General features: G+C 48.7%; 1 protein-coding gene across 2 annotated transcripts in view; it reads right to left on the bottom strand.

Moving 5' to 3' along the window:
* The window catches only part of Scgn (secretagogin, EF-hand calcium binding protein), a 35,143-nt gene that overhangs the window by 17,048 nt on the left and 2,402 nt on the right, over positions 1–15,693 (bottom strand). For both annotated transcript variants that reach the window (XM_058582023.1, XM_046452509.2), the window contains exons 3-6: positions 9,444–9,530; positions 6,286–6,375; positions 3,132–3,188; positions 2,641–2,718 (exon numbers count right to left, since the gene is read on the bottom strand). In XM_058582023.1, the coding sequence (XP_058438006.1) occupies positions 2,641–2,718; positions 3,132–3,188; positions 6,286–6,375; positions 9,444–9,530 (312 nt within the window). The remainder of the gene's footprint in view (positions 1–2,640; positions 2,719–3,131; positions 3,189–6,285; positions 6,376–9,443; positions 9,531–15,693) is intronic.

Below are 15,693 nucleotides of genomic sequence, written 5' to 3' on the forward strand. Positions count from 1 at the left end.
ACACGTGGACGGAGAGCCATGGAGTCGGCTGTCTCTGGACTGAGACCTCTTCTAAGTTGTTCTTGTGGGGTATTCTGGTCACAGCAAAGCCTGCTGGCTCACATAGGACAATACCCAGACACATACGTCACTGTCACACTCAACTCCCCCATTCATCCGTACATCTCATTGATTCCACTTAGTGACAGATCCGGTTCTCAGCTCTTGCCCACCACGACCTGGCGGTCCTCTTGCCAGGGTCTCACCCGGATGGCAGCACCTCCCGGGGCTCTTCTTGATTCCACCCTTGCCTGTGTCAAACTCGTCAACACGGCAGCCCCTGCTAAATCCTCTAGCGGCTCCCCTTTGATTCAGTCTAAACCCAGATCTCCGTGATGGTCTAGAAATCCAGGCTCGTCTGGTCCCTGTTCAGACCCCTTCTCACTCTGCGGCAGCCACATGGGTTCTCCCTGTTGGCAAGACCCAGGCACACTCTTGCCCAGGGGCTGCTCTCGCTGCACCCCAGTCCTTCCAGGCATCTCACCTTCCCAGGGGGCCACCCTGATGCCCACAGGAAGCTGCCTCTTCTCCCCACTCACCGCCGCCCAGGGCACCTGCAGCCCTGGCCTGGCTCCACTTTTCCATCACCCTCCACCCGCTCCTGCAATGGATGCATTATTGATTGCATTTACTGAGTCCTGCAGCCTCCCCTCTGCCTCTGGTGTCACCTCTGAATCACCAGGGACTAGAATAGTGCCTGGGGCTTAATGAGAATTTCACAAATATTCACAGAGTGAACTGGATGAGTGACTATGTTATGAAGACCGCAAGCACCCATGGTGCTGGGGGCACAGAAGAGCAGCCCTGGATTTGCCAGGGGAGAAGGTCCTGTGAGGCTCTCAGGCAAAACGGCATGCAACTGCATCTCAAAGGACTAACAAGAGCCAGATGAAGAAAAGTCGGGAAAAGATGAGCCAGGCTCGACTAAGCAGTCAGAAAGTAGTGGAGTGGGAGACGCCCTCCGAGCCCCTGGGCTTCATGGGAGAAAAATACCAGGAACTTATGCTGGAGATTCAAAATGCAAATATATTCATTATGTCCTTCATGTTTTATAAGTTAATAAAATTGAGATAACAGCCAGCGCCGACATTCTGTCATTAAGTCAATGTTTAAAACATGCTCAGCTAGAGAGACCCTCCTTGTTCCGTCCCCAGCAGTTTCAGCCTAATTGCCCCTTTGCATGTTCTTTATTCCATTACAAGGTTTCCCTGGTGCTTAGTCAAAAGGGACCTGGAGCCAGCTCTGCAGCAGGGAGGCAGCTTCCTGAGCTGGGATTGTCCGCTCCCCCGTAAGTGCTGGGCACATATTTACACAGGGTTTTGGATGTCGTTTTGTGAGCTGTTTAAACAAACCAACAGAGCAGGTCGCCAGTCAGTCTCCTCAGTGAGATCCTGCCCTGGGGTGTCATTCTCTCCTGGGCATCACCTTTTTTCCTGTCCAAGCCAATCACAACTTATCATGGTCCCGGAGACTCGCTTGACTGGGGTCAGCATTCAGAGCCGCCAGGGTCCAGAGCGAGAGGTAGGGACGGGTCCAGAAAGGCAAATCGGGACAGCTTCCAGTTCAGCTGGTGCCCTCGGCTGAGTAACTGAGTTTCCTGGGTTATCGCACCTTAAACCAACTTCCAGTGGTTGCAAACGCCAACTGAGGGTCTGCATAGATCACGCTGGGGGCATGTTTAACAGAACCAGAGGCTCTTCCCACTACCCGCCCGGCTCAGCAAGGTGGGTCTGCTCCAGAACTCCTAAGGTAATGAGTGGAACCACCCACAAGCACATGATTCAGCCTCCATCAGCAAATGACTTGCTTTCTAATGAAGAAACCTGCAGATCTGATGAAAGGCAGCTCACACTGGTGGCGGGGGGAGGTGGGGATACGGTGAAGGCCACAGGCAGAGGAGCCAGATTCCATTCAGCACAAATAGTGGACTAGGGCTGGAGAGACGCAGGGAGGTAGAAACAGGCAGAATGGGAGAGCGAGTCATCGGGGCAGCTCCTCACACCTCCCCATTTTTCAGGAAGCCCGACGCTGACGACATCTCTGAGTCATTTGGGACAAGGATGTTGTAAGTGTGACATGGTGACAGCAAATACCACAGTGTGCTTCAGATGCGGCAGCTCACTGCCGTCAAGGTGTCTAGGCACCGTTAAATCCATGTCACTACAGACCTGAGTGATGCTGGGAGGCTAACACTTGTCCTAGGTCGTGGCCACTAAGTGGCAGGAAGATACATCCCCCTCTTTCTGACCCCCCCACTACACAGAACCACACACCAGATGAGCAGAACCGTCCCCGAGGGGCAGGCATGCCCATCTGATTGTCCTAATCACCTAGGTCCATGTTGACTTTTTCCCTGTGGCTTTTGTTACCACTTGGGCTGTTGGCCTGGCGCTGAGAAGCCTGACGTTGCCTGGACTTCCCTCGGCTCCCCAAAGACAGCAAACAGCCTCTCCCATGCACACAGCCTGTTCCCAAGAGAAAAGCTAAAGTGATTCCGCTTTAGCCAGTGCTTTCGGGAGATGAGGCTTTCTGGTGCACGCAGTTGGTCTCAAAAGAGGAGCAGGGGGAAGGAGCACTGGGGAGAGAAGTTCTGTCACTCACCATGGTGCCCGTGTACTCTTCCAGCTTAGCCTCGGAAACAGCCTTGTGGTGGTGCAGGAAGAGGTCTCGGAGGAAGTTCTGTGACACCAGAGAAAAGTGACACTGTATGTCATAAGTAAATAAGCTGCAAAGCTCTGTAGAGGCCTTATTGACTGTGTTTGTTTGAAGAAGGAGGTAGGATGTTTTTGACAAGCAATAAGTCCAAGCATGGAGGGCTGTCGCTGTTAGAAGGGAACTCAGGGAACCCAGAGAATAGCTCCAGGCATGAAAAAAAGCGAAAGTGCTCAAGTGCACCTCTTTGCTAAAGAGAGCGTCACAGCCCGCACCTGCTGAGTCTTCTAAACAGGCATGCTTTTTTCTTTCTTTCTTTTTAAGTAATCTATTCAAATCCATGTTTCTTAGAATCACGGAAATCAAACTCATGATGCACACATATCGAATCGCCAAGGACAAAGACCCCTCCCCCCGCGACTGTCCCCAGGGACACTTACGTGAAGCTCAGCTGCTGATATGAAGCCACTGCTGTCGGCATCGTATTTGCGCCAGATCTGAAACACACAAAAGTCTTTAAGCGATTTGTCCTCAAAAGCTGAGGGATGGACTTGTACTGGTGTCCCCCATGGCTCAGCATCTGAAAACTGTCCCAACTGGTGCAAGTAAGACTTTCACAGGGAATTTCAGGCTTCCTTTGGTGACAGTGATTGGGAAGAACTCAGCCAAAGTGGAACACTGTGTCCACGTGAAGCCACTTGTAAGGGTCGCATGCTCCCATGGGAAGGCTCCATATGAAACGATACGATGAGATGCATTTCAACACTGTGATATGGCAAGGAAGAAAGCCTCGCTGTGCTGTGCAGGATGCTACAGAAACAACTCTGGACCCCTGAGAGACCCACACGACAGCGCAGCGCCGACCCAGAGAGGTAGTGCAGGGCTGAAGCCAGCCTGCCTCGTGGTCTGCCATCCCTGACTACGAGCTGCAGGTCCGTCAGACAACTAGCCTCGAGGTGGACACGTGACAACCTGGCACCCACACAAGTGGGAAATGAGATTGAGTCACCTGCTCAAAGCTGAGACGCCAAACGTCAACGCCTCCCAGTGAAAGGGGGGGCTCACACACACTGCGGGGACACGGTGACCTCGCCTGCATGGCCGTGGCTCCGGGTGGAGGGGGAGGCTACCTCCGGTGACTCCCAGGGGCAAGCCAACCTCCCACTGGTTTGCGGCCACAGCTGCGTCCTGAGCTAGGAGACAGAGCTGGAGATGTGATCAAAGCCACGAGCCGCCTGCTCATGAATACTGCTCCTTGAATGAACCACCTCTGCCTCCCGGGGACAAGGCCCTGGCTCCCACACAAACCAAGGCAGCCCAGAGCAGTTGTTTAGGGAGCAAGGATCTCCTTCATCCTAAATGGGTGGTCTGTGGTTCCCCCGGCAGGGACCTCCATCCTGCACACAATTAGGACCCAACCTCAGACCCCACCAACAGAGTGAGTGGGCGACTCCAGGCGGACATTTAGTGAGAACTGCTCAGAAAGCCACTTCTTCTAGCCCCTGTCATTTGTGTCTGAATCAGCCAGACTTCTAAAATCAATGAGGTGAGTGTGATTTCTATCATATTTTTGGATGAACATACCCAAACTATGAGAATTTCACATAACTCCTCCAACCATTTTTACAGACTCTTTAAGTGTTTTTCTCCACGCATTCTCCAGCTCCATGAAGTCATGGTCTTACTACAGCTGAGCCATGGGGGGCCAGAGAGCTTTCTGTGAATCTCAGCAAGCCTCTCTCTAAAGGAAGAAGGCCAAGTAAAGAGAGATCCAGACAAACAAAAACAGTTTATTACCAACAAACCCTTAGGAAAAACTCCTGGAACAAGGAGAAACACAAAGAAGGAAGTCTAAGCAACCGTAAGCAGAGATAATGTAGGCAAACTGAAAAGGATCTCGGCTGCATAAAATCCATGGCATGTAGAAAATTAGGCAGAAATAATGCCCTGTGCAGAAAAGGCACTTGAGCTAGTGAGTGTGTGTTAGAGCTAAGGGCCTGTGGTTCAGGGGAACAGTGGACACTGGGGTTTCCTAAAATACATAGGATATAATGGGCTGCAATCAATTTAATTAAAAAGTAATTCAAGGGCCGGGGACATAGCTCAGTTGGTAGAGTGCTTGCCTCGACTGCACAGGGCCCTGAACGTTCTTCCTCATAGAACAAACTGACCAAGTAGAGGGAAGGAAAAATATAGAATAGATATATTCTTAAAAAGATAAGACAGCTCCTTAGTTCTGTTTCCTTTTCCCATTTCTCAAGGTTATTCTGAAAAAGTCCTAACACGCTAATACTTTTTTTTTTCTGATTTTAGAAATAAATGATGTTCATCATTCAAAATTAAAGATATATTAAAAAAACTATACTATCCAGAAATCCCTACCCCAGAGATGATTACTTAGTGTTCCTTTCCATTCTGTTTCTATTACATATAAAACAAAACTGAATTGCTGGTCACATTATCTACACACTTGGTTGATTTATAAATTTTATTTAAAACTTCCTGTGAGCATTTTTAAACATAATTAAAATCATTTTGGAAATGTCTTGAAAGTAACTTGTAAATGATTTTATACAGAACTAGAAAACACAAAGACTATGAAAATGTCCTGAAATCCTACCATTCACAAATAACCATAATTCATCAGTATTCATCTATGCAGGTGTTAGGGAAAACAGTGTTGTTTTTTTTTAAAAAAATAAATTAAGATCATACTCTATGTACAAGTCCATTTCTTAACATTACATTGCACATCCGGCATGTCATCAAATATTCTTGGAAACATGACCCTTGGCGATTCAATGACGCATGCTGCCCAGTAGTGGGACTTTCCCTAAGAAGATGTAGCCTCTAGAAGGACCCTGGCCAGTACTCAGAAGCACTGTGGAAGGAAGGAATCATACGAGGTGTCATCATTTCCTTTATTCTTCCTTCATTCAGAGTTGGTTAGGTTCTTTTTTCTCCCAATTCTGGGGATTGAACCCACAGCCTTATGCATGCCAGGCAAGCGCTCTACCACTGAGCCCCAGCCCCAACCCCTTCAGTTTTAACTCTTAAGTAACAGCACAGCATTTAATGGACAACGTTCTAAAGAAAATTTTTTTCTACATTTTCGATTACATCCATAAAATACATACCTGGAGAAGTAGAATTATAAAGTCAGTATGTAAATGTTTTTAAGTAATTCTGAATCATGAAGTTTTAAAGTTTCCTGATTTAATTTTTGCAAAATTACTTTCCATAAAACTCTTCCACAATACACACCTGCCACAGAGCATCAGTGAACAATCTCAGGGTTTGGGTTTTTTTTTTTTTTTTTTTTTTTTTTAGTGGCACTGCATATTTTTATAGATCTTCTTAAAATCTTGACCACTTTGATTGTGAAAAATTAAGTTATTTTATTCACATTCCTTGGGTTATTGGATATATTTATGGTCCACTCAGATTTCTTCTGTGAACAGCCTGTGTATGTGCTTGCTCGATTTTATATAAAGGTAAAAAATAGTGCCCGCTCTGTCCTGTGCGCACAACTGTCCCTCAGGACAGGCAGGAGAGGGGGCAGCCACACCCCCCTCCCCATGTCAGGCCACTCACCTGCATAAACTCCACGCTGCTGTCCAGGGGGGTTTCCAGGCGAAAGAACAGAAGAAACTTTTCATCCTCAGACAAGAACATACTGGCGAGCTAAGGGGACAGAGGAGCAGCAATCAGGGACACTTCCCCGGGTCCATCAGGGAGTGCTTGTGGACGCAGGCCACAGGGCAGAAGGGCTCAGCTCTCCCTGAATGGAGTTCCCTGCCCTTGATAACCCTGCGTGGATTATGGGTTCTTTCAATAATTACCATTCTCCTACTAGGTGGGAAACACTGTGGATAACTGTTTCCCATGAGCTAAAAATACAAAATAATGATGATAATAATAAACTTGTTCAGCATTCAGTATGTTCCAGTTACTATTCTAAGAACCTCCCATATTAAATAATCAATGATAGAAAATAGGAATAGTGAATAGTGAATAATGCTTACCTGGGCTTACAGGTACTGTTCTAAGTGCTCATTTAATCCAAACCACCTCCTTTGAGATACACATACACCACTGCTATTTCTTTCAAATTATAGAAACTAGGCCACATGGAGATAAAGAATTCATCAAAGTCATGCAGTGAGTAAGTGGGGAGTGGAGTCTTCAAGTCAGGAATTTCAAGCCCCGCCCCCCCGCCCACTGCCGCGCAACCATGAAGCTTTGCTGGTGGGATGCTGACCGTGCAAAGAATCTCAGTGCCGTGTGCAGAGCAGGAATGACTGCTGGCTGCGGGGTTCTTGAGTACCGACTGTGGTCTATGCTCTTTCACATCATTAGAGTTTATATGATGCTACAAGAGTTGGCTGAAGTGTGATAAATCCAACCAACAAGCTTCCTATGTAAGCAATTGATGTACTTCACTCTTCATTTATTCCAAACAAAGGTGACATCTTGTTCCCCTATAGGATCATAATTCTGTCTCACACCTAGGCATTTGACAGGGTTCATTGCACCTAGGGGACTACTGTGTAAGCCATCTTCCTTCTGGGTCAGCCCATAAACAATGATTGCTTTTCGTAACTGATAGTTGTCTCAGCATCTGGTATAATGCCACAGAGCAAGTCCAGCACACGTGAGGTGGGTGGGCTCTAGGCCAGACTGGTTCACACGCTCGTTTGGATTCGAATCAGCTCAAGAGTACACCATTTTAATAACTGTTATCACATACTGGGTGCTGGGTGCCTACCACATGGCCGGCACGGATAAGGTGCTTTTCATTTATTATCTCATTAAACTCTCACGTCAACCCTTCAGGAAGAATAAATACCCCCTTTTTTACTGTGACAGGCTGGACTAGCACCAAATTTCTCCTTATTACTTACCAATTGTTTGATCTTGGACAATTTAATTGACATATCTAGATATTTTCTCATTTATAAAATGGGAACGATAATATTGGCATCTGATGCTTATGTGGAAACTAAAAATAAAATGAGCCCATATTCGTGAACTGCTGTAGCAAAGTACCTGGTGTTTATTCAGCCGTCATAAGTGGTAACTGCGATGTTAGCACTTATCACATGGTAATGGGATTCAGCCTCAGAGACGTGAAATGACCTGCCCATGGTTACATATCCCCCACGATGACTCTGTGTTCGACCCTCCAACCCACATGGTCAGCTGGGACTAGGAATGGCTCTTCAGGACTAAGCAGTGCTTTTCACATAGGGAGGGCTCAAGCCAAGAAACCCAGTTAGACATAGTTCACTTACGCCAGGCCTTTACGACCCCTCTGTACCTCCACTTTTAGCTGGAGTGGCACGGAGGTGTCCTGGGCACATCAAACACACAGAGTGTCCACAAGCCCTACTTCGGCTCTTGGTCATGAGCTCTTCTCCGTCTTACTTTTCACTCGACCATCTAAACTGTGTCAGCATGACTGACTTTATGTCACGACTGCATGCAATTGGAGTAAGTGAAACGTCACTGGTAGCAAGGAGAATACGGGGAAAATAGAGACCTTGCTGCCAGAGACTTGCAGAGCCACGAGGCCTTAAGGAACCTTGGGAAGGACCTGGACCTACACTACCAACTTCCCTACAAACAGCCACCACGGTCACACTCACGGGCAGGACTCTAACCACATGGCAGCCTGTTGCTCAGGAGGGTCCACCTGGTACTAGTGAGAAAACAGCCACTTCTGAGCTATTTGCCATGCTTCACATCCATGGGGGACATCAACAACTAATGGAACACCACTGTGTGCTGTGTCTGCTCCAGGGCTGAGAACGCATCAAGAACCCTGCGGTCACGAGCACTAGTTCTGTGCATCGAGCTTCGTGTTGCATTTACTTCTGACATACTGATATTTTCATGTCAATTCTGATGTGAATCGTAGGTTACACGTGAAACTTGCCTTTGAGTACAAAACAATGTTGGAAACAGCAACCCTCATAAATCTAGGGTTTAGCTTATTAATTTTCTGAAAAGGCAGCCTCCGTTCACTTTTCATAGAGACATTATCCTGCTCTAGTACCATAATTCCCTAAGGAAATTTCCCTTTTATTTTTTTCGATGATATTGACTGTAATGCAGTCAGCCATGTTATATTGTCAGCCTGCTACATGTTTTGTTTACTGAGAGTCTCTTAATAGCACCAAGAAGCCAGATGGAATGATTGACTTATACTGCCTGGTTTGTGGGGGGGGGGGAGGGGGGAGGCCTTACAAAGCATTTCTCAGAACATATGCTGTCAGTAAAGAAAGCTATTTTCTGTTATGTTTTGTTTTAATGATCATCAGAGACAGATCTTTCCAACCTCCACTGGCATTGATGCTAAAGTTTGTTTAAACTTTATTCATTCATTTATTGTCAGTAAGTTTTTTCCTTATACAAGTTCAATTTGAACAAGACACTGTGAAAAGACAATGTTGGGTCGAGTAACCAAAAGACATCCGCCACCTCAATTCCCCGATGATAAGACAGGTATATTGATCAACCCTCATAAGACCAAGAAAGCCCTGCACACTCTTCATTACTAGGCAATTGAGCAGATGAAAAAGGAGAGGCGACTGCTTCAAAAACGGTATCTAGGCCAACTGCCCTGCAGAAGGCTCGTATTTCCCAGTCGAATGGATGTCAGATTCCCGTTGTCTTTCACGGGAAATCACAGCCCAAGAACGACAAGTCAAGAAAGGCACAACCCAGAAAGGCACAGTGGCGACAGGTACCTCTTTCATCTGCACGCGGGTAGGGGCCTCAGGCGTGGTCACCAATCGCTGTTTCAGCCTGCGCGTGTCTTCCTCCAAGACGGCCTCCTGCAATGGGCACACACACCCACGTTAGTGCAAGAGCAAGCACGGAGGGCACAGCCTGGTCCCGGTGCCACTGAGGAGCAGATTCCCCAGCCTTTTAGAAAGACTCTCTCGTTGTGGGGCACGGCACAGTGCAGGGGACTTCAGCAACCCAGCACCTACCACCGTCTGACCAGGTGAAGTTTACAGTCAGTGAGTCACTAAACTACAGAGGAAAGAAGCTGAGAAACTAAAGTGCTTTAAGAGTGAACTGGAATATCATTATAAACTCAGCTGTGAGAAACAATGGCACTGCAATTAATATATATGTGTTTTTCCCAAGAACTCAGAGGCTTTCCATTTTTAACTAAACAATTCAGTTTGGGGAGCACCCTGGCTGCTGCAGGGTATTCTCTTGATCTTCTCCTTGTACCCACTGAGAAAAGCATCATTATAATAGGGAAATAATCAAAGACTAAACCAAAGGAAATGATCGTTGGCTCACCAAAGAGGTTATCTCTTATCCACAGCCTTCCCTACAGATGCAGTTACCTTCTTGGGTGGATTTTGGGGGTGCTGCAGGGAACATGAACTATGAAGAATGAACTCTGATGTCAAACGGAGGGCACAGAGCGTCTCCGATGTCGCCCAATTCAAAGATTCCATCCTCACTGCAACTTGTACTTAATAATGTCTTATTTCTTAATATGCTCACTCTAGTCCTGGTCCCAAAGTCTCCAGCTGTGAGTGGCAGGACTGGGAGGAGGTGATGTCCACTGACCACCATCCCCGCTGGTGTTGGGGACCAGGGGACTCGGAGCTGCGGGAGACTTTGGATGTGTCATCTATGCACATGTGTGCAGGAAAGTGCGCTGGTGGCCTTGAACCTGCCCAGGCCTTCCTCTGCTGCTCTCAGAATAACAGTAGGAAGCGCAGGGAGAGCTGGTGCTGAGATGAAGCACTCACTGGAACACCCCGGACCCCTGGGGCTCCCTTCCTGCGCCTCCCAGCACCACCCGGGGAACCCAGGACAGCCGCTTTCTACTGAGCAGCTTCCCCACGCCAAGCACAGCGCCAGCCCCTGGTGGTGAGCAAAACGGCCTGGGCTGCCCTGGGGCACAGGCTGTGGAAGACTCTTTGTCCCGCCTCCCTTTCCACTGGGACCTCCCCCTGAGGGACTTCCACAATGGGAGGCCACGGGGGAGAAAGGGTGGTAGAGAAGGACAGAGCCAGCCTCTTCCTTCCACAGGTGGCATCTCCTGGTCTAGAGGACCACCTCTGCCTTCCAGAGCCTGAGACATGGAAAGAGGCCCCTTTCATGTCCCCAGCACCTGTGGCTGCCCTCAGCCACACGCTTCCTTCGGACCAGCCTCAATGCAAAAGAGTCCAGGAGAAAAAGCCTCAGGCTCTCCTCTTGAGGGTCTGGGACTCCGCCCTCTCGTGTTACTGGTGAAACAGGCCAAAAGGATGACTTTCCCCACAGGTGGACAGAACACCACCGGGACCAGCACTTCCACTCCCCGGCCCAGGGCCCTCTGCCCCACACGTGGCTCCTGCCCCATGGGAGGCAGCAGCACCCACAGGGAGCCCGGCAAGAGGCAAGAAGTGGTTTATAAACAGGAAACAGTTCAAACAAAAGGTGAGAACTTGACTCACTTTGGGAATTTTTCAGGATGGGTTTCAGCAATTAGCTAAATTACAGGATGCTTTAAATATCATAAGACCCTGAAATTTGAAGTCTAGTTCTTGAAAAGCCAGGTGGCACCATGCTCAGGAGAAGTGACTCTGTGCTGGGGAAGACCAGAAGGTCATTGCAGGGCTGTGGCCCCCAACACAGGAGGTGGGCGCACAGCAGATGCTTGGCCGGTGGTTCATCACGGTGAGGAGAGAGAAAGGCTCTGAGCTGAGGTGAGTTGAGCCGCTGGATCCCTGGTGTCATTTTAGTTTTTGCACTCTGAAGGCTGACGTGAGCGCCAGGTAGATTCATGCCAAACTACAGCGTGTCTCCCCATCTGACCACTCTAACAACTCGCTAACTTCGTCAGCATGTATAAAGTGAAACTGCACCTTTTTTTTCCCCTTGTCACCTTTTGCTGGAGGGGGCTCAGAGCACATTGCAGTGAAGGGGAGTTCCTTTGTACAAAGTTAGAACTTTTGTTAACAAGAACTCGAGATGGCGTCTACAGGCAAAGCTATTTTTAATTAAGAAAAAAGGTAAACCCAAAGCACGCGCATTTGTGACAGAGATAATGCATTCATCAAATGGATGGTGTTCCATCATACCGGGGCCATCTGCTAGATTAATGGCTTTGGTTTTGTATTTAGAAACCCCCAAATGATTAAAATCAGAGGTCTTGGACAGATTGACTTTGTAAGTACATCAACCAAATGTGTTTGCTTGATGATTATGAACAGGGACCTGGTTTTTAGAAAGGAACACTTTCTTAAGTGAACACCCACCAAACAAAACATACAGAGGGGAAAAAAAGACATTACAACATCTTGGGTGAGGAAGGGGGAAATACCACCGGGATCAGTCATCTAAGCCCAAGTGAGTGTGGTGGCCCTGAGGTGACTCACTTGTGGTCACCACCTCCCTGGAGTAGGGTGGTGGCAGGTGGGACTTCAGGATCATCTGGCTTGGCTTGGAACTTGCTCTCACAAACGGGAGTCCCAGGGACAGATGTGTTTATTTTGGATATTAAAAGCATTTTAGTGGTTTAGAGAGTAAATGCCAATCATCTTGTGTGGCGTAATTTGGTGGTGGTTCTAAAGCAAAGAGGATCCAGAATAAATACTGTGAAAACAAAGGAGCCAGAAGAGACTATGTCACCCTAAGAACATGAGGACAGCAGGCACTTCTCCAACTAAAACGCTCTTCTCACTTGTGGTGTCTCACCGTGAGACAGGCAGGTCCAAACATGGTTATTCCCACTTTATGGACAAAAAACTGAGGCCCAGGGAGCTTAAATGGCATATTGATGTCACCTCACACGGCTGTGGTTGCAGAGCCAGGATGCCCACACAGGATTTCTGTGTCCACCACAATCATCTCCCCACCACAGGGCTTCTCTGAAGTGCACCTCTGGAGGCAAGGAGCTTTGCCTTTGCCCTGTAGAAGGTGAACAGTTCTCCTGCGATTGCAAGATCTCCTGTCGACCAGGTTTCCCCATGTGATGTCACTCAGAGCCTCGACTAGCCTGTCGAGTCTCAGCACCACCATTGTGTGTTTGAGTGCTGTGATGTTGTTCCCTGTTAGGGATCAACTTGATCAGATTATAAAGCACCTAGAGGGCGGGGGCTGTAGCTCAGTGGTAGAGCACTTGCCTAGCATGTAGAGACCCTGGGTTCAATTCTCAGCATCATGTAAAAAATAAATGAATAAAATAAAGCTATATAAAAAAGTTACCTCATTAAAAAATAAATAATTACCTAGAAAGCTGGAAGAGCATTATTTGGGGTATGTCTGTGAGGGTGTCACCCCAGGAGGTCAGCATGCAGTCTGAGTGCACTGAGTGGGGAAGATCTGCCCTTAGTGTGAAGGGGCACTGTTCAAACGGCTGGAGTCAGAGAGCAAAGAGAAAACAAATTGCTGTCCCTGCTCAAAGTCCAGGACATGCTCCTCTCCTGCCCTGGACATCAGAAATGCAGGCTGTCTGGACCCTGGATCCAGGACTCACACCTGCAGCCCCTCCACTGGGTTCTTCCACTTCGGCCTCCAGCTGAGAGTTGCAGCATTGGCCTCCCTGACCTTGAGGCTTCAGGACTTGGACTGAGCTGGGCTACCAGCACCCCAGGTCTCCAGCCTGCAGACGGCCTGTCGTGAGACTTCTCAGCCACCACAGTCACATGAGCCGAGTTCTGGTCTAGCACCTCTCAAGGTCTCGATGCATACCCTACTGGTTCTGTCTTTCTGCACAGCCCTGGCTTAACACAACGTGCAGACCCACGTAGGCAGAGCACCAGGGAAAACGCTCAGCAGGGGGCGAAACACTTTGAATTTCAGCTTGACCTTTTAGATGAAGAACTCTGCTGGGACCGCCATCTCCGACCTCTGGATCATAGTATCTGTTGATCGATACATTATTATTCTTTATGGTGGGCTGGGCACTCCCAAGGGAAGTGAACTCGCAGAGGCCACATTGGTGAACCCTTAGATTTCAAAGCAAATAAATGTGGAGCCAAAGAAGCAGGGACCAGGTTCTACTAATGGGCCAGCTTTGGCTTGAGAGCACTGAGCCTTATCCTGATCTTTCAGACCTCCGACCCAAAGCCTCCCTCAGGGCTAACGCCAGAAGCCAGGGTTTGCTGTGCTGTGACTCCCCCTCAGTCCTGTCTAGACCCTGGGCCCAGCAGGACACTCACAATCTAAGCTTCTCAGAGGCCCAGGATGTGAACACAAGGGAGGTGTGCGCAGGAAGCTGAGGCCAGCAAGGGACTGGCTGGAAGTCCCCATTCAGAGGACACGTCTGCAAAGAAAAAAGAGCAGCTGCTGGCAGCAGGAGGTTCCTCCCTGGCCACTCAGAGACCAGGCAGCCGCTTTCTGTCGAGCCCTTTATCCTTCTTCTGAGGTCTCTGGGGGAAGCTCCTGCTATTGGGACCTCTGAAGAGCCACCAGCCACGCCTGCTTTTCAGAGCCCAGGCTGCCTGGCCTTGGCGGCCTCTCTGTGGTCTGGTCTCTGTGCTAAGGAAAGAGCACAGCAGGACTGTCCCTCTCTACTGAGCTTACTCCTCGCGCATCAGGGACAAGCTCCAGTCACTTTGTCGAGGTAGCATGGGGTGCCCAGTGAAGGTCCCTGCACCGCGCCCCCACCAGACACTGCCTCAGCATTTTGAAAGGGCGCCAGTGGCAAACGCTGCCATTTCTAGTTAATAAACAAGTCGTCGACGCCACCTCTCTAGCCCAGGGCTGAGGAGCAGTGTTGGGACTGCTGCCCCAGCTCAGTGGGATTAGCCTGATCACGGCAGAATCCCCTGCCCATAAGTATCACCATTCCTGCAGGGACAGAGGGTAAGAGGAAATGCAAATGACGTAGCGTGATTTTACCAGGCAAGATTCTTTGCAGGCACTAAATATACTGAAACACGTAGGGGTTCGCATTTTAATAAGTGCTTGAGACCTTGAAATTTCTTTACTAGACACAGAGATGCCTGCACTGAGCATAGCTGCGCAGGACAACAGTGACTCATTGGTGACTTGTTTCCTCAAGGTTCAGGATGGCTCCTGCACAAGAGAAAACAGGCCAGATCTGAGGAGGGGCTGGAGATGAAGCAGACAAGCCGCAGAGATGATGTTCCCCTTCTCTCTCTCTAATGGCAAACAGTTCCCCCTAGGTTAGCTGCGTCCTCAGAAAGAGAGTCTTCAGCTAGAGCAGATCTCGTGTGTGAGTAGCCACCCCTCCATCACCGAAAGTAAGACATGTCCAGTTTCAACGCTGACTATGACGTTTCTCCTTTCCTATAAATCACTAAAGCCAAGAGCCTGCTGAAACCTGTGGAGTTGCAGCCTCTGGAGATTGAGAGTTTTAGGCATTGACCACACTATTTTGAAGTTTAGGAGTTGAACACTGAAGATGTTAACAGCTTTACATGCATCTTTGGGTTTTCCACAAATACACCTGTTGTCACAAGGCCTCTGGTTCCTGGACCACCCTGACCCTTAGCATTCACAGGCCAAAGTGGGAGCCCAGCAGTAAGGCTGAGGGGGCTTCCCACCAGCTGCTGACACATGAAACTGGGCAGCAAAATTGAAACTGAGTGAGTTTTCACCAGCTCTGCTCGGGGCTGGAGCAAACATAGTCACGAAGGGTAAAGAACAGTGTGTGCTAAAGGTCTCACCAGAGCAAAGAAGGGGCTCAGATTCCTGCCACCTGCCACCCCTTTCACCCCCTAGGCACCCAGAGCTTGGGGGTGGGGGAGACAAAGGGTGATATGGAGAGAGCCATTGGAGACGAAAGCAGAAGACTGGGAAGAGATAAGAAATGAAGGACCAAAAAAGGAGAGATGAGATAGAGAGGAAAGAGGGGGAATGGAGAAATGAAAGACCAGGGCAGGAGGGACCAAGAGAGACCTTTGAGAAACAGACCGGCTGGAGAAAGAAAGAGGAAACAGACGCAGAGAGCCAGGGAAACAGGTGACGAGCAGGTGACAGATGAGAGTCAGAGGGGTCAAGGAGGAAGGCAAGAGA

Source organism: Marmota monax, unplaced genomic scaffold, assembly GCF_021218885.2.
Source record: "Marmota monax isolate L192 unplaced genomic scaffold, Marmota_monax_Labrador192_F-V1.1 WCK01_AAM20220418_F8-fsc00141, whole genome shotgun sequence".
Lineage (NCBI taxonomy): Eukaryota > Metazoa > Chordata > Mammalia > Rodentia > Sciuridae > Marmota > Marmota monax.